The sequence below is a fragment of the Salmo trutta genome, chromosome 2 (genome assembly GCF_901001165.1).
Source record: "Salmo trutta chromosome 2, fSalTru1.1, whole genome shotgun sequence".
Lineage (NCBI taxonomy): Eukaryota > Metazoa > Chordata > Actinopteri > Salmoniformes > Salmonidae > Salmo > Salmo trutta.
Window position 1 is genome coordinate 59,980,529 of NC_042958.1, and position 25,218 is coordinate 60,005,746.

Consider the following 25,218-nt stretch of genomic DNA (forward strand, 5'->3'; position numbering starts at 1 on the left):
ACGTTGTTTTGCATTGATTTTGACACATTCCAATTTTTTTCCCTCCACTCCTGTTGACAGATTATGTCTGACTGAGGCTCGGAGGGAGATGAAGCTAAATTAGACAGTCTGGGAGTGGATGTGCGCGTGTGTCGTCATGTCTGTGTCAATCGAATCCCCATCTCCACATGCCCTTTACAAACTATCAGACACCAACACTTGATTCACAAATCCATTCGAGTCTCCATCATTTTTACATCGCCTACATGGTTGGGGTCAATTCGAATTAAAGGCAGTCAATTCAGGAAGTGATTTTAATTAAATAGGTTCTACTTTTCAGTTTATTGAGAAGTCATTGAAAATAAATGCTCGTTTCAATTATTGAATTGTAATTTCAGTTTACTTTCTGAGCTGACTGCCTTCAAATAAATTGACCCCAACCCTGATTGCCAATGCTTCTCACGTCATATCTGCAGAAATTTGAATAACGTTTTCATAAGCTTGTCATATAGCGCACTGAGAATTTCCCTTATGATGAAGGAATCCTCCCGAGATATGATCAACTCTCTCTAGGAACAAAGTTGATCTATCCCATATAAATATATAATTATTAGAACAGGTAAAGCCCCTTAGACCACAGCCTTACACTCAATATGGCTGACATGGTAACTGACATTGTCAGTGTAATTCTAGTTCTATGGCTTATTTCTATCACATTTTGAAAAAGACTCAGATTGCTCAACGCCGCCATGGGGAATTCATTTCATATAACAACTCAAAGGAAACTAAGTATAACTATGTCCAATTTCCACAGTTAGGTGCATTGTTTAATTGCATTGTAGACTTTGATGCAAGCGTTCCTCACAGATAGGCTGACCTGCAGTAACTCTGTTCCCCAAGGTGGTGGTGGGAATTATTTTTATATACTCTTGTCGCTTTTGATTTAAAAAAAATGAACTGCCAGGGAAATAAATCAATAAGTTGGAAGCACTGTCATGCTCACAAAGACAAGCCACGGCTTTGATCTTGGAGTGAGCTGGGAGCAGTGAGGGTGAGAAAGAGAGAGAGGGTGAGAAAGAGACAAAGAGAGGGAGAGAGGGACAGGCAGAGCGAGAGAGAGAAAGATCGACAGTGAGAGAGACGGAGGGGAGGACCACAGACCCTGGACCTCATGAATTACTCTCCTTTTGTTCTTGTGCCAGAGAGAGCGAAACGTAGCCTCGCTAATCTTGGCACAACGTTCACATTCCATTGTTAATACAACATTACAGCAACTTCAGTATGCACCTCAGCTGAGTTCACACCTAGCAGCACTCCTTACCACCATGTTGATGGGAGCGATCCAGGCAACTTTCCCCCCTTAGAGGCTCAGCTGATTAGATCAAAGAGGGGAGAATTAACTTTGATTCACTTGAAGGAGTTGGAGCACTTGGAGTGTAGTCTATCAGTATTAGGTATCACAGGAGGTTGGTGGCACCTTAATTGGGGAGGGCAGGCACGTGGTAATGACTGGAGTGGAATGAGTGGAAAGGTACAGTATCAATAACATCAAACACATGGTTTCCAGGTGTTTGATGCCATTCCATTTGCTCCGTCCCAGACGTTATTATGAGCCGTCCTCCCCTCAGCAGCCTCCACTGTTAGGTACACTCTGTTAATGCAGAATGCATACGTCCACCATTGCGGGCCGTTTGAAGTAATCTGATGCTGCATGCAGAACTGACTGGACTGGAAGTGCTGCTATCTCTTCCTCTCCCCTCTCTCTGCATCCCAAATGGCACCCTTTTCCCTATGTAGTGCACCATACAGGAAATAGGGTGCCATTTGGGACGCGTCTCCTGTCGATGATAAGAAACTAGTCGCATTTTCTGCTGTTTCATCTTCATATGCTCATCCTCGTATCTAATCCGTACCTAATTGACAAGGAAAAGCGGAATAATCCACTCTCGCTGAGCACTGAAATTATGTGGCCAATACATACACAATAGCATCTTTAGTCTCCCCGGGTGATAAAACACAAATTAATTCCCATCAAGTCTATTCTTGAGCTATTTTGTAAAAGCAACATACATTCATAACTCAGTCACACACACACATCCTGTCAATGACATTGATTTGATGGTTTGAGGGGACATTGAGGGGGACTTACGTGGGGTGTTTTGATTGATTTAAATTCCATTATAACCCATTTTGCTTGGCAGCCACTCTTGGGCCACAGCCTGTGTCTGTTATCACAGTGTGGTTTTGATTGGATGGCTTCCTTATCTGTTGGCAACACACAGGAAGAGGCCCGGAGACAGCCAAAGATAGACAGCACTGGCAACACAGTACTGAAACAATAACCTGCAGATCAAACATGATTAGTCAAACCCCACTTTCTTAAAAGGGCAGTCTGCAGTTCAAACGATAACAAAGCTGCGACCCTGCAAGTGTTTTGGTAAATAGCTTAGAGATGGGGCTGTAACCACTCAAATTCATAGATGGACCTATGGATGGAAGGACTGACCATCCATGAGATGAAAATGATAGTTTGAACCATGTTTTGAAGCTATACACTGTTTGTTTACATTGACTTTATTTACAAATATTGGAGAGAAACGAGCTTATATCTTGGGTTCTGATGGGGAATGACAGTTGAACTAAGCTCATGAGGCATTTGTAAGTTATATTGTTAAAGAATCAATGAGTGAGTGTGTCTGTATGTGTGTGTTCTAATACAACTCAAATATATTTTCAAATCCGTAAACTGTTGGTCAAAACACAAGCTCTTGGAAGACAAGAGTATAATACCAAACACATGGAGTTTCATTATTATGTGCCCACTTAGGACAATGATTTCAGATTTGTCAGTAACTAACGTTGTCTTTTCAGTGTCTAAAATATATTCCGCTCCGTGGCTGCACTTGCACTATAATTATTTGTCATAATTGGCAGGATCACACTTGGATGAAACCCTCCATAGGCGTCGTACACTAGCGTGTTGTGTCCCTGCCAATTTTCCGATGGCTACAGCAATGTTAGTTTTCTGGTTGCGTGGAAACTAAAAAGCTGCATTGAGCAAGCACTCAATTCAAGGTGCATTGCGCGCTGTTGGTTTGGCGATATGCAACAGAGGAAGGACCCCATGGAAGCGACCGAAAATAGTGACCGAATTCCAGTTTGGAGTGGAATGAATAATTATCTATTTTGAAGATTTGAAAGTGGGCGTCTTGAAACTAAAGTGATTCTGTTGAGTGTCACACGCCATGCGAAGGAGGGGGAGAACGTTAAAGATGTAAGTAATGCTTCTGCATGTTATTCAAAATGCATGCATTTCATAGACATACATTTACATCTACTGTTAAACACATCATGCGGTGATATAGGCTACTATTAGGCTTTTATGATTGTGGAAATAACTGCAGCTTGTTTAATACATTCAGGCTCCAAAAATGCTTGTTGAAGAATGGGGTTAACAGTAGTTTATTACCTAGCCTACACTCAGTAAGAGTTTATTATTGACACGCTTGTTGCTTTCAATGCAAATAGTGAATATTACACCAAAGAAAAGGTGCAGGTAAAATATTTGTGTGTAAGTAACAATAGTATATTAATAGCCTAAAAATGATTTGTATTTATACATTTATTGTATGTCAGAATACCCTTCAAAGTGAACTGAACTTAAATAATAAACTTGATTATTAATCCTTTAATTATTGCTTCAATTTTAGTTGATACCACAGGGGTCAAGTTCAAAATGGAAATTCATTCCTGCAGCTCTAAATTGCCATGTCGATTAATCAGAATTATGTTCTGCTAAAAGGTTCAAAATTGCTAAATATATTTTTTGACTTTTAAATGAAGGATATGTACCCATTTGGTTCTTGGGGGGAAAAATGATATTAAGCATGGTCAGTCCTTGGATTCATAGGTCTGTCTATACATTTGAGAGTGGTTACATTTATCCAGGCCATCCCTCTGCTCTTTACTAAAACAGTGGCTGGCTGGCGCACTTTGTTATTGTTTGAACCGTAGATGGCCTCGAAAACGTGTGTTCTTGTTTCTCTAAGACATGGCTGGCTAGGCAAGCACCAGTACTATAATATATAATTCTGGGAATAAATGCATGAAGGCTTTCAATGGAAATCAGGCAGGCAGGCAACAATAATCTGAGTCCCAAAACCGACCGAAATGTGTTCATAATTGGGTTGGATAGGGACAGAGTTGGGAGAGCATGGTAATATGGTTAGACTCATATTTAAGTGTCTGCGTCTCAACATAACATTGAGATATTTCCCTCACAGCTGTATTTGTTCTTCTGTGCTTCCTCTCTCCTCACCTCCCTTTCTATGTCTCATCCTCATGACCTACATAGGCCTAACTTGTCTATCATTGGTTGTCTGGACAGAATGATAATACAATGAACAATCACAACAAAATAATACATGAACAATTTTGACAATCCTTTGCTTTGAGGACAATGTAGTTCTATTCCTTCAGGATTATAATGGTTTTGCTGAGTTAGGTCCTAAATTTGCATCATATCTAAATTATTGCTCTTGCGCACTTGGTGCCTGAGATGTAGCCTATTATTCTAACATTGACTAATGTCAATTTATGAACTGCCAAAACTGACCTCTGGGCACTTGTCTTGAGCACAGTGTACATTTAAAAGCAGGAGAGGTAATTTATAGTTGGGTTGTTGATGTCTTTGTAGCTTAACCTGATTTTATTGATCATTTGATTTAATGAGGTTGGTGTTGCTCTCTTTCTCTCCTCTTGTTGTCCCATAGCTTTATCCCTCACTCATTTCGTCTCCCCATCACCACATCCTTCCCTCCGTCATCCCTCCATCCTCCCCTTTTCATTAACAGCTGTCCTCCTCAGCCCATGACATGCTAATATCTCCCTCTTTCCTCCGATGCATCTCATTAATCTCTCTTCAGTGGGCCTTCCTCTGTGTTCTTCTCCATTGTCATGTTACCTATTTTCCTCAGATCTCTCTCTTTTTCTCTCTCTCTCTCTCGCTCCTCATGTGTCCAGTTTCCTTGGTTCCCCACAGCTCCACCTCATCAGGGCAGCATGGATCATGGTGGGAAAACGACCGCTTTTCTTACACAGTAACACTTTAGGCATCCTTTTCATGTCCTTGAGCATTTTGTCTTATCTGTAGTCAGTGCTGTTGTACTATATCTTCTTTGTTTGGCTTTAATAAAGACATGGGGATAATCATCTGAGTGTGTCTTTTGAAAGAGGAAGGTCAGAGCTGATAGGGACCAGTTGAATTTTCAACTGGTCTGGCCTATTGCAATGAGACTTATTAGGATGCGTCCCTTAGACGACTCCCCCGGTCATGTGATACTAAGAGGTACTTAGAGATCGATTTCATTTTTTTAATCTTGGTAAGTGGATCTTGCTCTGGTCTCGGCGCATTTTAAAGAACCAGCCGAAGACCGAGAGTTTAAGTTAAATGATTTTTACAGGAGAGGATATGGCTGCTAGCACAACATGCTAAGGTTGTTTGGGTTGCCTTTGTTGCCTTTTTTAGCTTTAGCATGTAGCCTTACAATGCTGTTGGGTGGCCAAAATACAATTACATTCCATTGATGTTAAGTGAGTTTTTCCTTAAGAGGATTAGTAATGGGATAGCAGATGGTTGGTGTTCAGGTATTAATGAAGGGTGTTAGGGTAAAAGGACATATTATTTTTTAGAGGCTTACATGCTAAATAAAAAGTGTAAATTACAGGACTCATTAACAAGTTGTTAACTCAGTGTTGTTTGCACTGACCCCGGTTCTGAGTGCGTAAACAGTTTATGGATTAGCCTACTGAACACAGTTGTGGCACTGAACGCTCTCATTAGCCGATGTGAACAAAACCTTTAAGCAGGTCAACATTCACAAAGCCGCTGGGCCAGACGGATTACCAGGACATGTACTCAACTGTCAAGTGTCTTCACTGACATTTTCAACCTCTCCCTGACCGAGTCTGTAATGCATAGATGTTTCAAGCAGACCACCATAGTCCCTGTGCCCAAGTAAGCGAAGGTAACCTGCCTAAATGACTACCGCCCCGTGGCACTCATGTCAGTAGCCATGAAGTGCTTTGAAAGGCTGGTCATGACTTACATCAACAGCATCCTCCCGGACACCCTAGACCCACTCCAATTTGCATACCGCCCCAACAGATCCACAGATGATGCAATCTCAATCACACTTCACACTGCCCTTTCCCACCTGGACAAAAGGAACACCTATGTGAGAATGCTGTTCATCGACTACAGCTCAGTGTTCAATACCATAGTGCCCACAAAGCTCATCACTAAGCTAAGGACCCTGGGACTAAACACCTCCCTCTGCAACTGGATCCTGGACTTCCTGACAGGCCGTCCCCAGGTGGTAAGAGTAGGCAACAATATGTCTGCCACGCTGATCCTTAACACTGGGGCCCCACAGGTGTGTGTACTTAGTTCCCTCCTGTATTCCCTGTTCACCCACGACTGCGTGGCCAAACACGTCTCCAACACCCTCATTAAGTTTGCTGACGACACAACAGTGGTAGGCCTGATCACCGACAATGATGAGACGGCCTATAGGGAGGAGGTCAGAGAACTGGCAGTGTGGTGCCAGGACAACAACCTCTCCCTCAATGTGAACAAGACAAAGGAGCTGATTGTGGACTACAGGAAAATGTGGGCCAAACAGGCCCCCATTAACATCGACGAGGCTGTAGTGGAGCGGGTCGAGAGTTTCAAGTTCCTTGGTGTCCACATCACCAACGAACTATCATGGTCCAAACATACCAAGACAGTCCTGAAGAGGTCACGACAAAACCTTTTCCCCCTCAGGACACTGAAAAGATGGGCCAATTGTGCGTTGCCTCATGGGTCTCCCGGTCACGGCTGGCTGCGACACAACCCGGTATCAAACCAGGATCTGTAGTAACGCAGCTAGCACTGCGATGCAGTGCATTTGACCGCTGCGCCACTCGAGAGGCCCCTGAATGCCAAGTTGATTGCATGTTCCTTGTTGAAACATGGCTGTCATCAGACTGTAGTGCCACTCTTATTGAAGCCTCCCCCTGGACTACAGCTTTTCATACTCTATCAGAAAAGGGAAAAAGGGTTGGGAGGACAGCCTCTATTTTTACTAATGCTCTCAGCTGTAAGGACATTTTGTTTGGTGACTTTGGGTCTTTTGAGCATCATGCTATACTGTTTAAATGTCAGCCACCAGTGCTGGCCATAACCCTGTATAGGTCGTCAATGCACTGCCTCACTTTCTTTACTGATTTATCTGAACTATTGTCCTTGAGAACTATGATAAAATCATTGTGTTGGGTGATTTTAATATTCATCTTGACCAAGAAACTGACTCCAAGGCCATTGAATTTATTAATCTTTTAAGCTCTATGGACTTTATCCAACATGTTGGTGGGCCCACCCATAACCGCGGCCATACTCTGGACCTGGTTATGACCAAGGGGCTTTGTATTGACATATCCTCTATTGTTGATGTTGCTTTATCTGATAACCACTGTGTATTTTTGACTACCTTTTTTACTATCTTTACTACCATAGCATAGGGTAATACTGAATGCATTATTAAGAAATGCTATTTTACCTCTAAATTTCCTACAGATTTTATTGTGTATGAACAATACTCCACCACCTATTCAGCCCCCCTCTTGTGATGATTTAGTAGTTAACTTTAAGAGCAAATTAAGGGCTACTATTGATGCTCCAGCAAAGTTGACAAAGACCACATCCAAACAGAGAGCCCCTTGGATGAGTGAGGAAACTAATAAATTAAAGATCAATTGCATTAAGGCAGAGCGGAAGTGGATGAAGTCAACGTTGCAGGTCCATTATGATATTCTGAAAGAGCAACTTGGCATATATAACAAGGCAATTAGAAATGCCAGAGGGGCAAATTTTTCTAACTGGATCACTATTAATCAGAATAATTCTCAACAATTGATTGCCTGATAAATCGTACCCCCCCAAACCTATGTAAACTTTCCTTCACATCTAAATGTGATGAGTTTACAGCATATTTCAGACATAACCAAAATTAGTCTGGGTATCTTATCAGTCAAGCAAGACCCAGTGAGAAGTTTGATATGTACCCTAGCTTACCAAAGGGACTATGGATTTATTTCCCCTGTTTGACACAGACATGCTCAGGAAAGTGATATTACAACTTAAGCCTTCTACCTGCCTTCTCGACCGTATCCTCTTCTTCAAAACTGTTTTTAGTTGCAAATCTGAAGAAGTGCAAGCTATTGTTTATCACTCCCTGTTCACATGCACTTTCCCCACTCCACTAAACTGTTATGGTGAAACCCCTTCTGAAGGAAAGTAATCATCTAGATTCTTCAGCTCTTAGCAATCTCCAACCTTCCATTCTTAAGCAAAATTCTAGAGAAACTGGTGTTCAAACAGCTAAATTGTTTTATAAGTGCCAGCTGTATTTGAGAAACATTCCAATCTGCACACAGCCTTAGTTGAAGTGGTAAATTATCTTAGAGCCAACTCAGATACCAAACATCTCTGTCCTTATTCTCTTAGATTTAAGTGCTGTATTCGACACTGTTGACCATTATGTCCATCTGGACAGACTGGAGAGGTGTGCTGGTCTCTGCGGTCCAGTTCTAAAATAGTTTAGGACCTATTTAACTGGTTGAGAGTTTTTTTTTTTTTGTCATCCTTGGTGAACATAACTCAGAGAAAATACATATCACGTGGCATTTCACAAGGATCAATTTTTGGGTCCGGTACTGTTCAGTTTATATATGTTACCCAGTGGAGGCTCCTCAGAGGATGAAGGGGAGGACCATCCTCCTCAGTGAATTTCATGCAAATAAAAATTGTAAAACATTAAAGTTATCCTTTTTAGATAAACCTATACTAAATATAATCACGTCACCAAATAGTTGATTAAAACCCACTATTTTGCAAATAAGGTCTACAGTAGCCTCAACAGCACTCTGTAGGGTAGCACCATGGTGTAGCCGTAGGACAGCTAGCTTCCGTCCTCCTCTGAGTACATTGACTTCAATACGAAACCTAGGAGGCTCATGGTTCTCACCCCCTTCCATAGACTTACATAGGTTGGAGGACGTCCTCTGGAACGTAAGTCTATCAGCACTCTCGCAGAATGAACTGACATGTTGTCCACCCAATCAAAGGATCAAAGAATTAATCTAGTACTAAAAGCATAAACTACAGCTAGCTAGCACTGCAGTGCATAAAATGTGGTGAGTAGTTGACTCAGAGAGGAAGACAGTAGTTGAACAGTTTTGAACAAATTCATTTCTTCCAAAATGAAGGAGAAGCAAGAGAGAAATAGAGATTGTCCTTTTTTTTCAGTTGCACTTACTTAGCTAGCAAATGCAGCTAGCTAGTTTAGCTTACTGAAACACCCTGCTCAAACAGAGGGATGATATGTTAGCTAGTTGCCTTTGACTTTCCAACACAACACTGGAACTCTTCCAAGTCAAGGTAAGCTTTTAGTTTTACAAAGGTATTGCCAATGTGGCCCGCCAGTAACTACTTACTGACTGTACACTGTAACATCACTGCATGATTGTAGTGGGTTTACTAACTCGTTAATCAAATCAAATTGTATTTGTCACATGCGCAGAATACAACGGGTGTAGACCTTAGAGTGAAATGCTTACTTACAATCCCTTACCCAACAATGCAGTTTTAAGAAAAATAAGTGTTAAGTAACAAATAATTAAAGAGCAGCAGTAAAATAACAATAGCGAGGCTATATACAGAGGGTACCAGTACAGAGTCAATGTGTGGGGGCACCTGTTAATTGAGGTAATATGTACATGTAGGTAGAAGTAAAGTGACTATGCATAGATAATAAACAGAGTAGCAGCAGCGTAAAAAGGGGGGGGGCAATGCAAGTAGTCTGGGTAGCCATTTGATTAGCTGTTCAGGAGTCTTATGGCTTGGGGGTAGAAGCTGTTAAGTCTTTTGGACCTAGACTTGGCGCTCTGGTACCGCTTGCCGTGCGGTAGCAGAGAGAACAGTATATGATTAGGATGGCTGGAGCCTTTGACAATTTTTAGGGCCTTCCTCTGACACCAACTGGTATAGAGGTCCTGGATGGCAGGAAGCTTGGCCCCAGTGATGTCCTGGGCCGAACGCACTGCTCTCTGTAGTGCCTTGCGGTCGGAGGCCGAGCACTTGCCATACCAGGCAGTGATGCAACCAGTCAGGATGCTCTCTATGGTGCAGCTGTAGAACCTTTTGAGGATCTGAGGACCCATGTCAAATCTTTTCAGTCTCCTGAGGGGAATAGGCGTTGTCATGCCCTCTTCACGACTGTCTTGGTGTGTTTGGACTATGATAGTTTGTTGTTGATGTGGACACCAAGGAACTTGAAGCTCTCAACCTGCTCCACTACAGCCCCGTCGATGAGAATGGGGACATGCTCGGTCCTCCTTTTCCTGTAGTCCACAATCATCTCCTTTGTCTTAATCACGTTGAGGGAGAGGTTGTTGTCCTGGCACCACATGGTCTGGTCTCTGACCTCCAGCCTAGAGGCTGTCTTGTCGTTGTCGGTGATCAGGCCTACCACTGTTGTCATTGGCAAACTTAATGATGTGGTTGGCCATGCAGTCTTAAGTAAACAGGGAGTACAGGAGGAGACTGAGCACGCACCCTGCGGGGCCCCCGTGTTGAGGATCAGCGTGGTGGATGTTGTTACCTACCCTTACCACCTGGGGGCGGCCTGTCAGGAAGTCCAGGATCCAGTTGCAGAGGGAGGTCCCAGGGTCCTTTAGTCCCAAGGTCCTTCGCTTAGTGATGAGCTTTGAGGGCACTATGGTTTTGAACACTGAGCTGTAGTCAATGAATAGTATTCTCACATAGATGTTAATTTTGTCCAGGTGGGAAAGGGCAGTGTGGAGTGCAATAGAGACTGCATCATCTGTGGATCTGTTAGGGCGGTATGTGAATTAGACTGGGTCTAGGGTTTCTGGGATAATGGTGTTGATGTGAGCCATGACCAGCCTTTCAAAGCACTTCATGGCTCAAGACATGAGTGCTACGGGTCGGTTGTCATTTAGGCAGGTTACCTTAGTGTTCCTGGGCACAGGGACTATGGTGGTCTGCTTGAAACATGTTGGTATTACAGACTCAGTCAGGGACAGGTTGAAAATGTCAGTGAAGACTCTTGCCAGTTAGTCAGTGCATGCTCGGAGTACACGTCCTGGTAATTCGTCTGGCCCTGGGACCTTGTGAATGTTGACCTGTTTAAAGCTCTTACTCACATCAGCTACGGAGAGCGGGATCACACTCTCATGCAAGTGTCAGTGTTACTTGCCTCGAAGCGAGCATAGAAGTAATTTAGTTTGACTGGTAGGCTCGTGTCACTTGGCAGCTCGTGGCTGTGCTTCACTTTGTAGTCTGTAATAGTTTGCAAGCCCTGCCACATCCGACGAGTGTATGAGCCAGTGTAGTATGACTCAATCTTAGTCCTGCATTGACACTTTGCCTGTTTGATGGTTTGTCGGAGGGCATAGCGGGATTTCTTATAAGCTTCTGGGTTAGAGTCCCACTCCTTGAAAGTGGCAGGTCTAGCCTTTAGCTCAGTGCGGATGTTGCCTGTAATCCATGGCTTCTGTTTGGGGTATGTACGTAAAGTCACTGTGGGGACGACGTCATCGATGCACTTATTGATGAAGCCAATGACTGATGTGGTGTACTCCTCAATGCCATCGGAATAATCCCGGAACATATTCCAGTCTGTGCTAGCAAAACAGTCCAGTAGCTTAGCATCTGCTTCATCTGACCACTTTTTTTATTGACCGAGTTACTGGTGCTTCCTGCTTTAGTTTTTTCTTGTAAGCAGGATCAGGGGGATAGAATAATGGTCACATTTGCCAAATGGAGGTTGACGGAGAGCTTTGTATGTGTCTCTGTGTTTTGAGTAAAGGTGGTCAATTGTTTTTTTCCCCACTCTGGTTGCACATTTAACATGCTGATAGAAATTTGGTAAGACAGATTTAAGTTTCCATGCATTGAAGTCCCCGGCCACTAGGAGCGCCGCGTTTGGATGAGCATTTTCCTGTTTGCTTATGACCGTATACAGCTCATTGAGTGCGGTCTTAGTGCCAGCATCGGTTTGTGGTGGTAAATAGACAGCTACAAAGAATATAGATGAAAACTCTAATGGTAAATATTGTGGTCTACAGCTTATCATGAGATACTCTACCTCAGGTGAGCAAAACCTCGATACTTCCTTTGACCCCTTGTCTTACCAGAGGCTGCTGTTATATCCTGCCGAAAAAGCGTAAAACCCACCAGCTGTATGTTATTCATGTCGTCGTTCAGCTATGACTCGGTGAAACATAAGATATTACAGTTTAATGTCCCGTTGGTAGGATATACGTGCTCGTAGTTTGTCTATTTTATTATCAAATGATTGTACGTTGGCTAATAGTACCGATGTTACAGGCAGATTACCCACTCGCCGTCGAATCCTTACAAGGCACCCAGACATGCGTCCCAGATATCGCTGTCTCTTTCTCCTGCGAATGACTGGGATGAGGGCCTTGTCGGGTGTCTGGAGTAAATCCTTCGCATCCGTCTCGTTAAAGAAAAAAAATCTTCTTCCAGTACGGGGTGAGTAATCGCTGTCGTGATATCTAGAAGCTCTTTTCGGTCATAGGAGACGGTGGCAGAAATATTATGTACAAAATAAGTTACAAATAACGCGAAAAAACACACACAATAGCACAATTTGGTTAGAGAACCGTAAAACAGCAGCCATCTCCTCAGGCACCTTTATCGTTAGTTCTATTACCTATGCTGACTATGGCGTTACTTTAGCTAGTATGGTGACAACAATGTCAGTTGTGTGTAGTGTTTTATTTTTTTTGCCTGGTCACATACAGCTGATGTGTTGTGCATTGAAGTCCACAATCGAAGGGAAGAGGTGAGAGGAGAGCGCATAGATGCGAGAAGGAATACAACCTGGTAGCTATGAAAGTTAACTTTGTTTACGCGTGATATGGGGTGTATTCATTCCACCATTTATGTTGAAAAACGATTCTTAAAAGGAAGCAAACGGAACAAAATGGGGATAAACATACCTCAATTTGTCCAATAGAAACTCTTGTTTGCAACTGTTGGACTAATGATTACACCGTATATCAGCTAGATGCTGGCAGGAGTGTGCAAGGCGGTATTGAATGTCACTGTCACCTCAAATTTGTGTCTCGACCTGTGTGCGCCTACATTGTAAACTGTCATTCATTGGCTAGGCTGTAGCAACCTCATGATGGGTATACAAAAAAATCGCTGTTACATTGAGCTGGGTGAATGGAATATGAATGAGTCATCCAATATGCTTTAATAGAAATAAGGCCATGCTCATAAAAAAAAGAAAATCATCCTCCATCTTAAACGGCAGTGACCGCCACTGATGTTATCCCTTGGCAGCGTCGTCAGAAAGCACAGCATTGATTTTCACTGCTACGCAGACGATACACAACTTTACATTTCTGTATCACCAGAGGATTTTAACTCCACGGATAAATTATTCGACTGTATTAGTGATTTAAATACTTGGATGGCTCACAAGACAAGGCAGAGGTACTTATTGTTGGAGCCAAAGCACAGAGAGAGAATCTGGCTGCACATTTTAATTCATGCGCAATAAAGATAGTTGTTATTTTAGATTCTGAACTCAATTTCAAATCACACATTAGGAATGTGACCAAAATAGCTTTTTACTACATTGCCATGGTGCAGCTGTTTCTCTCTGACTGATACAGTCAGACTTATCCATGCTTTTATTACAAGCAGGCTTGACTACTTTAATGCTCTCTTGTCTGGTCTTCCCAAGAAAGCCATTGGTCAACTGAAAAACATACAGAATGCTGCAGCACGGGTGCTGACCAAGACCAGACAGAGCGCACACATTACACTGGTTTTATGGTCTCTGCACTGGCTGCCTGTTAGTTTTCGAATCATTTTAAGGTTCTTCTGTTGGTTTTTAAATCAATCCACGATTGTGCACCCCAATACATGTCAGACATGCTTTTAAGTTATGTACCCAGTAGGTCCCTCAGGTCATCTGGCACTGGCCTTCTAACTATCCCAAAGCCTAGGACCAAGAAGCATGAAGAGGTTATTATGCCCCCAGCCTCTGGGATAGCCTGCCAGACAACCTGAGGGGAGCTGAAACTGTGGGCATATTTTTAAGAGATCTCTTCATTTGTAGCTTAGCTTTTCCTCTGGGTGCTTTTTAGTTGTTCAGTGTGTCATTCTTTTTGTTGTTGTCTTATTTTTGTTGTGTGGTAAATATTTCAGCTTTTATTTTCATTGTTTTTTCCCCCTGTAAAAGCACATTTTGTTGCACTCAATGTCTGAAATGTGCTTTATAAATAAAGCTTGATTCAATTTGATGCACTCAAAAATATATATATTTTTACTTTATTTGACCTTTATTTAACTAGGCAAGTCGGTTAAGAACAAATTCTTATTTTCAATGACGGCCTAGGAACAGTGGGTTAACTGCCTTGTTCAGGGGCAGAACGACAGATTTTTACCTTGTCAGCTCAGGGATTCGATCTTGCAACCTTTCGGTTACTAGTCCAACGCTCTAACCACTAGGCTACCTGCCGAAATATGCCAGCACTGCAGGGATGTCAATTATCAGTCACACTGACACCAAAGCACTTTTTGCTTGTGTGTTTTTGCCAGTGCGAGGGCACTTTTTGATCCCTATGTTTTCCATAAAGCTGTAAAAATAAACATGGTTTAGACAGACAACTGCTGAACAAGACCGCAAGATCCCCTCCGCCTCCTCTCCACAGTTACACTAGTTATCCTGCATCTGTATTTGAAGTAACACATCTATTTATAATAAATGTTTTGTATGGTTGGTGACCAATTGCAACAATTGTACCTCTCCTATCAGTGGGTTGTGTTGTCTCCCTCCACCAATCCTGCTTCCTGTTTCTCCATAGGCTTGACGGCTATTGGGGAGGTTGACACTGGCTCCGCCCCTTCGCCCAGGTTGGTCTTCCCTGGAGCATGCCCATATCCCACCATGCACCTGCTGGCGAGCGGCTGGCTACTGCGCCATTCGGTGGTCATGTGTCTGCTGCTGCACAGCATGGTGCTGATGACCTGCTTCCACCACGCCGCCACCAGCTGCTCCCAGGGCTGCTACTGCTCTGAGAGCGACGGCCGTGGAAAGACGGTGCGCTGCAGCAACCTGCGTCTCACGGAGATCCCCCAAGACCTACCCAATGACACACGGCGCATCTACCTGGACTTCAACCTGCTCACCGAGGTCCCCAGCAATGCTTTCCAGGGTCTGCCCCTGCTCAGCGAGCTGGACCTCTCCAACAACGAGCTGGCCAAGCTGGAGCGAGGGGCCTTCAGGAGCCTGGGGCCCTCGCTCACCTTCCTGGACTTGTCTTCCAACAAATTGGTCAACTTTAACCCTGAGGCCTTCGAGGGGCTGCGGGCGCGCGCCAACCTGACCAATAACCCGTGGCACTGTGACTGCAGCCTGCAGATGTCCATGCCCCACATTGACCTGGAGCCCCTCTCGCTGACGGGCATCGTGTGCGAGACGTCGGATCCGCCCGACGTGGGGGCGGAGGGTGTGCCCTTCCTGCTGGCCCAGGACCTGGACCTGTGTGTGGTGATGAAGAAGACCACGGATGTGGCCATGCTGGTCACCATGTTCGGTTGGTTTACCATGGTCATCTCCTACCTGGTCTACTACGTCCGGCACAACACGGAGGACGCCCGCCGCCACCTGGAGTACCTCAAGTCTCTGCCCACCAAGCCGGGCCCGTCCGAGGCCTCTTCTACCGTCAGCACTATGGTATAGCCCAGGACCAGGAGAACCCAGAGGGGAGTTTAGGCTGGAGGGCTAAGTCTGCCAGAGGTGGTTATTATAGGGCTGTAACCTTGCTGCACCCTCACTTCAGGCCATTCAGTGCCAGCCAAGGAGAGTTCTGTCTGACTTTTAGGTCACAGCGGCACTAGGATTTATGTCCATATATGCAGGAAGGCCATCCAGACCTGGACACCGTACGTAACCCAGATTAATAATTGAACCAGGGGTGGTCCATTATCAAAATGGGGCCTGTGAAGGGTCCTTTGGCCATATCAAACAGCAAACAGAACAACAGGATAGCAACACACACTATGAACAACTCTGTCACTCCATATCCTTCCATGTACAATTATTGTTTTCCATACAACATCCATATAGTATACGCAGTCTATAAACAGTGAAATGTAGTTCTTTACAATAAAACGATGTATTCCATGGGTTTCTTTTTTTAATTATCGTTGGTGCAAATGCTCTTTATTATACCTCCAAGAAACTAAGCAAATGTATGTGAATCTGTCAACTGGACCATCAGTTGAATCTGCCTATAATGTGTTCAGGCCACGGTACTACAATGATACACATGAATCATTAATCAATGAAACGCTCCAACCGGTAAAAGGGTCAGAGATCTGATTGATCCACACACACCACTATAAAACAGTACACATACAGGCTGCATTGCTGTTATGCGCTGTGTAGTAGAAGGGCTGTACAGGAAAACCCATTCTAGCTGTACTATAGCGACCTTTTGTTGTTCTCACCAAGACAATGAAACAGCCAGTACAGTATAGGAACATTCCTGCCTACATACCAGGGCACAATGATCCTTCACACAGAAATCATCCCAAGTGGGAGAAAATGTGTTCCTTTTAGTTCCCTAATGTTACCTTGTGTTTTTAAAGTGCACATTAAGGTCCTGCTGTGGGGGTTTACAGTGCGTTAATCACTCATGCTGGCGCAACACAATGCTTCCAAAACTGTGGGCTGAGTCCACTGGGACTAAAATTGGCAATAAGAGCTAATACACACGTTCAGCAGTTTAATATTTGAAAGCGAAGGGCTTTTTATTTTTTATTTACTTGCCCTTGTCTGAGTTGTATTATTCAGCAGAATTAACCTTGTGGTGGGTTCCAAGAAACGGAAAGAGATTATAAATGAGATTGTTTGGGATACTCTGCTGTAGTTGTTCTTCGACAAGGGAAACACAGTGACATATCATTACCCAGGGGTGTAGGACATAGTCAGTCCAGTCTGTCAGTCTACCTGATAGCTGAAATTCAAACTTCACAATGCTGGCAGCACTGACTGCCATTCAGAAACCAGCAAACGCTAATGATATTCTAATCTTGGGCTCTGTCCCAATACTCTCGAATATCTCCCTTTAGATACAACTGATAAGTAGAAGAACGGGATAAATGTCAGATCCATTAAGAGCAATGGTGACTAGGGTGAATTATGGGCCCTAGTTATAGCCTATAATCTAGTTATGGTCAATGTCCTGGTTAAGGTCACGTGATCAGGAAAACAGCCCAGACATATCACACATAAAAAGAGACAAGGAATAGGAAGCTATCTCTAGATTATTGGGGTGCCTCCTGTCCTCCTCTTCCCGCTAGTGTCTCTGAGGGAGCCTGGCGTCATGGTGGGAGCCAGACCGCCTGCCGAGGCCGTTTCCCTGGGGCTTTCCAAACTGCATTGGAGGGGCTGCGACCTGCTGGTCCAGTTGCTGCTGTAGTTGATATGAACTGCCTAATTGGACAGACTCAGGCACAAGGAAATGCATGTCCATTTCCCCTCAGTGTAATTTTGTAGGAGGGGAGAGAAGAGTGGATTTAAATAGAGTGGAATTGAACAAGACACAGCAAGCGGTAAACCAAGAGCGTAAACTCCTGTTTTAATATGCTCAGTGGAGGCTTCCTTATTCATTTTTGTTCCGAGGCCAGCTCTGCATCCAGGGCGGAATGAATGTGATTGGTTGGATGAAAGCTCAACAGTCAGCACAGTAGGTGTGAAATAAACAGTAGACTTGCGGGTTGCCACACAAAACATTACTGGTTCGAGTCCTAACCCTAAACTTAACCAGTCACATTTCTTTCCTAAACGTATCCCAACCCCTAAACCTAATCTTAACCAATTAGAATTTCTTGCCTAAACTTAGCCAAGCATTAAAACAAGATGGAATAAGGAAACCTCCAATCTGCATTAAATAACCTTATTACTATGCAGGTTACAAAGGACACAAAATACCTAATTGAATCTTTTATTAGAATAAGTAAAGGAAAACCATATAAAATGTTGCATTTGTGTCTATTCGACATGAACTAGTGAGATTTAACACAGAACACGATGATGAATAATGAAATCGGCTGTTAGCGCAGTACACCCTGTAACTGGGTTTGTCAACAAGGGTATCCCTGCATCGAAAACACATGCCTCCAGAGTAGAACAAGCCAATAAACTATGTATGAGGGCCATAAAAAGTCTGGGAAGGAATCCTTCAACTTGGGTGACCCTGTTCTGGGGTTGAGGAGGAAAAAATGGGACCACCTGGCCCTCTCCATGTGGACTGGGCAGGAGGTGCCCTTGAGCTGCCCAGCAGAGTGTATGATGATCTTTGTGGCTTTTACACTTCCTTACTCCCTTAGGCAACACCTCAGCTTTTAAGAGTCCTCTCTCTCCAGTAGCTTGTTCATCTATTTTGCTCTATATTTTACTTAGTTTAGAGGGCAAACTCAAAGACACTAAGACATACTTTAATAAGGAAGAACCTTTATCATTAGTTTGCTTTGATATGAGCACAGAGATTCTCTGGTGCATCAGCATTCTATTCACAGCACTCCTCCTCCTGGCTGAGTTTGCTTTACAGGACAGTGTTATTGATCCTAACAGAGCTAATCTCAAGGAAGCAGGCTCCCGTGACGAGCAGGAGGTTCAACAGCACTGAAATATAGATGGTAAGCCTCCCTTGCTGACATTTCCTAACACACAGCTAGCTGGCCAGTCCCGCCCTTCCCAGTAACATACTTGTGTGTGTGTGTGTGTCACAGGAAGCTGCTGAGGGGAGGACGCCTCATAATAATTACTGGAATGGAGCGGTATTAAACACATGGAAACCATGTGTTTGATGTGTTCGATACCATTCAATAGTATTCTGTTCCAGCCATTACTTTGAGCCCGTCCTCCCCAATTAAGGTGCCACCGGCCGCCTGTGGTGTTTGTGTGGTGGGGGGCTTGGTGGTAGAGTAAACAAACGCAAATTAGTTCTGTGTGTGTGAACTTGTGCGTGGGTGTTTGTGTATCTGGATGTATTGTGAGGATGTGGGGCAGCACACGTGTAATGCAACACCCCTGTTCCCTAGCACATGCATTAGCTGTCGTTGTGGTTAATTTAAATTTCAGGCTCACCTTGCCCCGCCCGCTACCCCCAGACATGTTACACTGGTGTGAGTATTACAACTGCTGGGTAATGGGACACAAAGTGGGGGATAAGGTTACCCATCCAATCCCACAGAGCGCAGCCCCACATGGCATTGGGTTGCAGATTAAAATGTTTCCAGCCAGGGCCTGGATGGACAGACTGTTTCCTCTTCCGGCCTAAGGTGAAGGCTATTGACGAGGAGTGAGTGAGGATGTCCCTGAGTACATCTCAATAGTCTAGAGTTGCTTCCTTTCCCTGTCTGCTTTCCTTCTCCTGTATGATGAGTTGGAAGCCCATAAAAGCAATATGGTGGATGCCTAAAATAAACGTGTTTTCACCTGTCTAATTCTTTCAGTGTGAATGAAAGGATACCAGATGAGGAAGCTGTGTAAGACTATTGAGATGCAACCTTTTCTCTTCCTTTTTCCCCACTCTCTCTCCCCTTCTATTCGTACACCACAGCTCCCCTGTCCCCGAATATGTGTAAGTGGATGGCAGAGTAAAAAGGCTTCCCTGCTTTTGATCAAATCTCCAACCCCAGATCTACATGGTCATCACAGAAGGCTGCTGAGGGGAGGGCAGGATCATAATAATGGCTGGAATGGAATCAAACATGTTTGAGTTCGATACCATTCCATTAGTTCCTTTCCAGCCATTACTATGAGTTGAATTGAATTGATTGCCCCCCATCCATCTTCAGAGTTCGTTCTGTTAGGTGACCTAAACTGGGATATGCTTAACACCCGGCAGTCCTACAATCTAAACTAGATGCCCTCAATCTCACACAAATGATCAAGGAACCAACCAGGTACAACCCTAAATCCGTAAACATGGGCACTCTCATAGATATTATCCTGACCAAATTGCCCTCCAAATACACCTCTGCTGTTTTCAATCAGGATCTCAGCGATCACTGCCTCATTGCCTGCATCCGCTATGGGTCCGCGGTCAAACGACCACCCCTCATCACTGTCAAACGCTCCCTAAAACACTTCTGCGAGCAGGCCTTTCTAATCGACCTGGCCCGGGTATCCTGGAAGAATATTGACCTCATCCCGTCAGTAGAGGATGCCTGGTCGTTCTTTAAAAATAATTTCCTCACCATCTTAAAAAACCATGCCCCTTTCAAAAAATGTAGAACTAAGAACAGATATAGCCCTTTGTTCACTCCAGACTTGACTGCCCTCAACCAGCACAAAAACATCCTGTGGCGGACTGCACTAGCATCGAATAGTCCCCGCGATATGCAACTTTTCAGGGAAGTCAGGAACCAATACATGCAGTCAGTTAGGAAAAAAAAGGCTAGCTTTTTCAAACAGAAATTGGCATCCTGTAGCTCTAACTCCAAAAAGCTTTGGGGCACTGTGAAGTCCATGGAGAATAAGAGCACCTCCTCCCAGCTGCCCACTGCACTGAGGCTAGGAAACACTGTCACCACCGATAAATCCACGATAATCGAGAACTTCAATAAGCATTTCTCTTCGGCTGGCCATGCTTTCCTCCTGGCTACCCCAACCCCGGCCAACAGCTCCGCACCCCCCGCAGCTACTTGCCCAAGCCTCCCCAGCTTCTCCTTCACCCAAATCCAGATAGCAGATGTTCTGAAAGAGCTGCAAAACCTGGACCTGTACAAATCAGCTGGGCTGGACAATCTGGACCCTCTCTTTCTAAAATTATGTGCCGCCATTGTTGCAACCCCTATTACCAATCTGTTCAACCTCTCTTTCATATCGTCCGAGATCCCTAAAGATTGGAAAGCTGCTGCGGTCATCCCCCTCTTCAAAAGGGGTGACACTCTAGACCCAAACTGTTACAGACCTATATTCATCCTGCCCTGCCTTTCTAAAGTCTTCGAAAGCCAAGTTAACGAACAGATCACTGACCATTTCAAATCCCACCGTACCTTCTCCGCTGTGCAATCCGGTTTCAGAGCTGGTCACGGGTGCACCTCAGCCACGCTCAAGGTACTAAACGATATTATAACCGCCATCGATAAAAGACATTACTGTGCAGCCATCTTCATCGACCTGGCCAAGGCTTTCGACTCTGTCAATCACCGTATTCTTATCGGCAGACTCAACAGCCTTGGTTTCTCAAATGACTGCCTCGCCTGGTTCACCAACTACTTCTCAGATAGAGTTCAGTGTGTCAAATCGGAGGGCCTGTCGTCTGGACCTCTGGCAGTCTCTATGGGGGTGCCACAGGGTTCAATTCTTGGGCCGACTCTTTTCTCTGTATATATCAACGATGTCGCTCTTGCTGCGGGTGATTCCCTGATCCACCTCTACGCAGATGACACCATTCTGTATACATCTGGCCCTTCTTTGGACACTGTGTTAACAAACCTCCAAACGAGCTTCAATGCCATTACAACACTCTTTCCGTGGCCCCCAACTGCTCTTAAACGCTATTAAAACTAAATGCATGCTTTTCAACCGATCGCTGCCCGCACCCCCCCGCCCGACTATCATCACTACTCTGGACGGTTCTGACTTAGAATATGTGGACAACTACAAATACCTGGGTGTCTGGCTAGACTGTAAACTCTCCTTCCAGACTCATATTAAGCATCTCCAATCCAAAATGAAATCTAGAATTGGCTTCCTATTTCGCAACAAAGCCTCCTTCACTCACACCGCCAAACAGTCAGTTTTACGAGGGTATCTTACCGATCCTCAACTTCGGCGATGCCATTTACAAAATAGCCTCCAACACTATACTCAGCAAACTGCATCCAGTTTGCTATCACAGTACCATCCGTTTCATCCCCAAAGCCAACCCGTCCATTGTCCGCCTTTCCTTCCAGTTCTCTGCTGCCAAAGACTGGAACGAATTGCAAAAATTGCTGAAGCTGGAGACTTATATTTCCCTCACTAACTTTAAACATCAGCTATCTGAGCAGCTTACCGATCGCTGCAGCTGTACACAGCCCATCTGTAAATGGCCCATCCAATCTACCTACCTCATCCCCATATTGTTTTTATTTACTTTTTTGCTCTTTTGCACACCAGTATTTCTACTTGCACATCATTATCTGCACATCTATCACTCCAGTTTTAATTTGCTAAATTGTAATTACTTCGCTACTATGGCCTATTTATTGCCTTAGCTCCTCACACCATTTGCACACATTGTATATAGACTTTTTTCTATTATGTTATTGACTGTACGTTTGTTTATTCCATGTGTAACTCTGTGTTGTTGTTTGTGTCTCATTGCTTTGCTTCATCTTGGCCAGGTCGCAGTTGTGAGAACTTGTTCTCAACTGGCCTACCTGATTAAATAAAGGTAAAATAAAATAAATAAAAATGAGCCCATCCTCCCCATTAAGGCACCACCAACCTCCTGTGATGGTCATCTTAGACAAACTCCAATAATGTCAACCACACCAGTCGTATAGGTCTCAGGGTCGATTTTGCAATGAGAGACCAATTTATTTTGGTAAGTTTGAACAAGACTCTGGCAAGTGTATGCACATTAGCTTACTCAGATGAAATCACTCAATGTACTGTACATACAGTACACAGTAGTCTCTAGGTACATGAACAATCTGGAACATGTCTTTAACAATTTCGAGGGAGGGAGGGAGGGAAGGGATGAACCATTTCCTTTAGAACAAACCTATTCTGGGTCTGCTGAGAAAATGATGAGTTTCTCAAAATAGCTTGGCCCATGGCTAATGCCTTGGCATGCAGTGTTGTCTCCCATTTCTTGAAGTTGATGTCATTTGTCTTGCTCAACACACACTTGCTCCGTTTCCACTGTAACCATTCCTTCTTGCTCAACTTCTCCATGACTCCTACTTAACCAACATCAGTGTCAGATGTAAAACATGCGCAATGACATCTAGATTCCTCCAACTGGAGTGTACGTTGTTGTAATTTCCAGCACAGAGTAGTGACTCGTCTATCTACTCAGGCTTTACAGTAAGGCTGCAGGACGGCACACCGTAATTCTCACAGGATATGTCACAGAGATAAATAAAAATGTATGTAGCTGTCAGAATTGAAAATTTACCAAGTAAAATAAATACGAATCCCAACATTTGACTTTGACTATATACTGTTTGGACCACTTATTCACATTATTTGTGTCGCTATCAGGGAACATGGTATAACCCTGCTGGGAGACCAATGTTTCTATACACAGATCTTATGTCCTGGGGGCGATCTTGTACATCAAGCTGCTTCACCTTGCATACACTCAGACAGGGGAGAAATGCCAATCTCTCCCGGCTGCACACTTGCTGTAGAGTTGTATCCACCAGATGACCCATGTACAGGCAGTAGGTCTATACCAAGTGTAACCAGTCCTTTTACTGTGCAAAAACATTTGACGGTATGTGTGACAAGTGACCTTGCCTGAGAACTAAAGACTCATGTTAGTTCTGGAGCTAACACTGTCTTGAGTTGTGTGGAAACTTTGGGTTCAATACCCGGTCAGTAACATTTACATTGAGCACAGCAGTGAATAATGGCCTCCTTTCATGTCTAGGTTTGGTTGAATGAAGATTAAGGCCGTGTGGATTTCAGGGGTCCGGTTTGGTGGAGCTCTCCATGCATGGCCAGATGTAACAATCCACATTGACTGATCACAGACTTAGTTTTAGTGTCAAAGCATGAAGAGAAACCGGATCTGCTACAAGGAGGACTATACAACTATACAAGACATGGTTGAGAAGTGCTGACAAAACACTGCAAGGAATCTAGTATAGAATTGGAATCCATAAGACAGCCTTTGGTCAATTTGTACAAATAATGTTGAAATGAATACATAAGTCAAAACAACAGTCAATAAAACACATATAGATTATGATTTAGTCACATATAAGAGAAGAGCCGTGGCTGGATGTCAGTTTGAGATTTTCCCCTTAGAAGAAGCAAATTAAGACTAGGAAACCCACCTATAGGCTGAGAGGAACCTGTTTGCACGTGCTGATGAATGCCACTGTTGAGTAAATCAGAAACTGAGGCTTGGGTAACAAGAGGCCACAAGATGGCAGTCTTGTATGAAACCCCACAGAGCCTCATTCCAGTTCTCTTTTACATCACTCACTCCACTTGCTCAAATCAGGGCAAATCCTAACTCCCATTTAAGAATTTTCACTGATGGCAATCGAGACTAAGAACACAAGTGAAACTAAGTGGAATTTATGATTTGACCACACTATCAAATCCAGAGTTTTAGGGAATAAGGATATTTATGAATCCACTGCACATGTGAGATGTTTTTTGTTTCGTAAAGGTGACGTAATTCCTGAAATGTAATGTTTTGTTATAGTGGATTACTAAAATGTAGTATTTTCAGACCTGTGATGAAAACTACTGTGGAACTCTCGGTGGTCCCCCCTCCAGTATACACTGACTATACCAAACATTAAGAACAGCTTTTGCCTGTCAGAACGGCCTCAATTCGTCTGGGCATGGACTCTACAAGGTGTCTAAAGCATTCAACAGGGATGCTGGCCCATGTTGACTCCAATGCTTCCCACAGTTGTGTCAAGTTAGCTGGATGTCCTTTGGGTGGTGGACCATTCTTGATACACACAGAAAACTGTTGAGTGTGAAACCCAGCAGCGTTGCAGTTCTTGACACAGACCGGTGTGCCTGGCACCTTCTACCATACCTTGTTCTAAGGCACTTAAATATTTTGTCTTGCCCATTCACTCTCTGAATGGCACACATACACAATCCATGTCTCAAGGCTTAAAATCCTTATTTAACCTGTCTCCTCCCCTTCATCTACACTGATTTGAAGTGGATTTAAAAAGTGACATCAATAAGGGATCAAAGTTTTCACCTGGATTCACCTGGTCAGTCTGTCATGGAAAGAGCAGGTGTTCTTAATGTTTTGTATTCTCAGTGCATGTCAGGACAGTTCTGTTTCATTGGGCTTTCCAGATACGTATGTTTTCCTCTAATTAACATTGCCTGAGGACAGGCTCAGTTTTTGGAATGTAGG

At 43.9% G+C, this 25,218-nt stretch overlaps 1 protein-coding gene across 2 annotated transcripts in view; it reads left to right on the forward strand.

The window, feature by feature from the left end:
- Positions 1 to 16,291, forward strand: part of lrrc3ca (leucine rich repeat containing 3Ca) — a 20,064-nt gene extending 3,773 nt beyond the window's left edge. Inside the window, exons 1-2 of one of the 2 annotated variants that reach the window (XM_029708889.1) lie at positions 2,967 to 3,253; positions 14,953 to 16,291. In XM_029708889.1, coding sequence (XP_029564749.1) covers positions 15,036 to 15,830 — 795 coding nt within the window. In that variant the 5' untranslated portion in view covers positions 2,967 to 3,253; positions 14,953 to 15,035 and the 3' untranslated portion in view covers positions 15,831 to 16,291. Of the gene's footprint in view, positions 1 to 2,966; positions 3,254 to 14,952 lie in introns of those variants that run through there. The other variant, XM_029708897.1, reaches the window with a different exon arrangement.
- Positions 16,292 to 25,218: the final 8,927 nt, after the last annotated feature.